This window comes from Primulina tabacum, chromosome 16 (assembly GCF_025594145.1).
Source record: "Primulina tabacum isolate GXHZ01 chromosome 16, ASM2559414v2, whole genome shotgun sequence".
Taxonomy (NCBI): domain Eukaryota; kingdom Viridiplantae; phylum Streptophyta; class Magnoliopsida; order Lamiales; family Gesneriaceae; genus Primulina; species Primulina tabacum.
In genome coordinates, this window is record NC_134565.1 from 18,995,787 (window position 1) to 18,997,490 (window position 1,704).

Sequence of the window (1,704 nt, forward strand, 5' to 3'; positions counted from 1 at the left end):
AGCACTGAAATGTAGCGGTGGCATTACAAAGACCAAAAGGCATACGACGAAAAGCAAATATTCCATAAGGACAAGTGAAAGTGGTTTTCTCTTGGTCCTCATGTGCAATAGTGATTTGGTTATATCCTGAATACCCATCTAGAAAACAGTAAAACTCACGCCCCGCTAGTCTCTCCAACATCTTATCAATAAAAGAAAGGGGAAAGTGGTCCTTACGGGTGGCATCATTCAACTTCCTATAGTCAATACATACTCTCCACCCCGTAACAGTCCGCATGGGAATAAGTTCATTCTTTTCATTAGTGATCATCGTAATCCCACCTTTCTTAGGCACACATTGAACAGGACTTACCCATGCACTATCTGAAATAGGATAGAAAATACCTGCATTAAGAAGCTTAATAGTTTCGGCCTTTACTTCCTCTTGCATCTTTGGATTGAGTCGTCTTTGAGGTTGCACGAGGGGTGAGTACTTTTCTTCCATCAAGATTTTGTGCATGCAGATTGATGGACTTATTCTCTTGATGTCCGCCACCTTCCAGGCAAATGCCTTTTTGTGCGCTTTGAGAACTTGCAACAATTTTTCGTCCATAGCATTTGTCAAAGCTGCAGAAATAATGAGAGGTAGAGTGTTATTCTCACCCAGGTATATGTACTTTAGATGCGGAGGCAATGGCTTGAGCTCAAGCGTCGGTGGTTCCTCGATGCTTGACTTTGGAGGGGTCAAATCTCTTCAATCTCCTAAATCCTCCAGTCTCATTGGCTTTCTCCATGGATGGTTGACATTAAAGTATGCCACTATTTCAGATTTTTCTTCGTCCAAGTCTTCCTCCTTCAATTCAATTGTGAGGGTGGCATCCAATGGGTCTTTCATGGCATCCTGCACAAAATTACACACAAGTGAATCCACAGCATCAATTCTAAAACAGTTATCAGTGAGCAGTGTGTGCTTAAGAGCTTTAAAGGCGTCAAAAGTAATTTCTTCCTCGCCGACTCGCAATCTCAACTTCCCTTCTTGAACATCAATCAGGGCCTTGCCAGTCGCAAGGAATGGTCTCCCAAGAATCAAGGGCATCTCCACGTCTTCCTCCATGTCAAGTACTACAAAATCTGCAGGAAATATGAATTTATCCACATTTACCAAGACGTCCTCTATGACTCCTCGCGGGTATTTGACAGATCTGTCTGCTAGTTGTAAGGACATCCTTGTTGGCTTAGGTTCTCCTATTCCGAGTTTCCTAAATACAGATAACGGCATAAGATAAATACTCGCACCAATATCACACAAAGCTTTATGAAAAACAATATCACCATTCACGCAAGGAATAGAAAAACTCCCTGGGTCCTTCAGTTTCAGTGGAATCTTGTTTTGTATCGATTCAGAGCAGTTCTCAGTCAAGGTTATTGTCATGTGATCCTCCAGCTTCCTCTTATTAGCTAAGACGTCTTTCAAAAATTTAGCATAGCTTGGCATTTGCATTAGAGCATCAACAAAGGGAAATCAGTCAATGATACGCACAATTTCAATAAATCAACTGAATACATAGGGAATCCTTCTGTTTCTTTCGATAATCATCGAATCATATATAATACGGATATCAAAGGAATTCTAGATTTAGAATCCTTATCGTACAGTATTCATTCTTCGGTCATTTCAGGTCCGAATCTTACTATCTCCCGGAAGGAGTCTACGATAATTTTGAA

General features: G+C 41.0%; 1 protein-coding gene across 1 annotated transcript; it reads right to left on the reverse strand.

The window, feature by feature from the left end:
- Nucleotides 1-733: 733 nt before the first annotated feature.
- Nucleotides 734-1,474, reverse strand: LOC142528388 (uncharacterized). The gene has a single exon (XM_075633432.1). It carries the CDS (start codon nucleotides 1,472-1,474, stop codon nucleotides 734-736), a length of 741 nt encoding a protein of 246 aa, XP_075489547.1.
- Between the last annotated feature and the right edge of the window lie 230 nt (nucleotides 1,475-1,704).

Bases quoted from the DNA above. Each gene is read 5' to 3' on its own strand.
- LOC142528388 (XM_075633432.1), bottom strand. From the start codon at position 1,474: ATGCCAAGCTATGCTAAATTTTTGAAAGACGTCTTAGCTAATAAGAGG.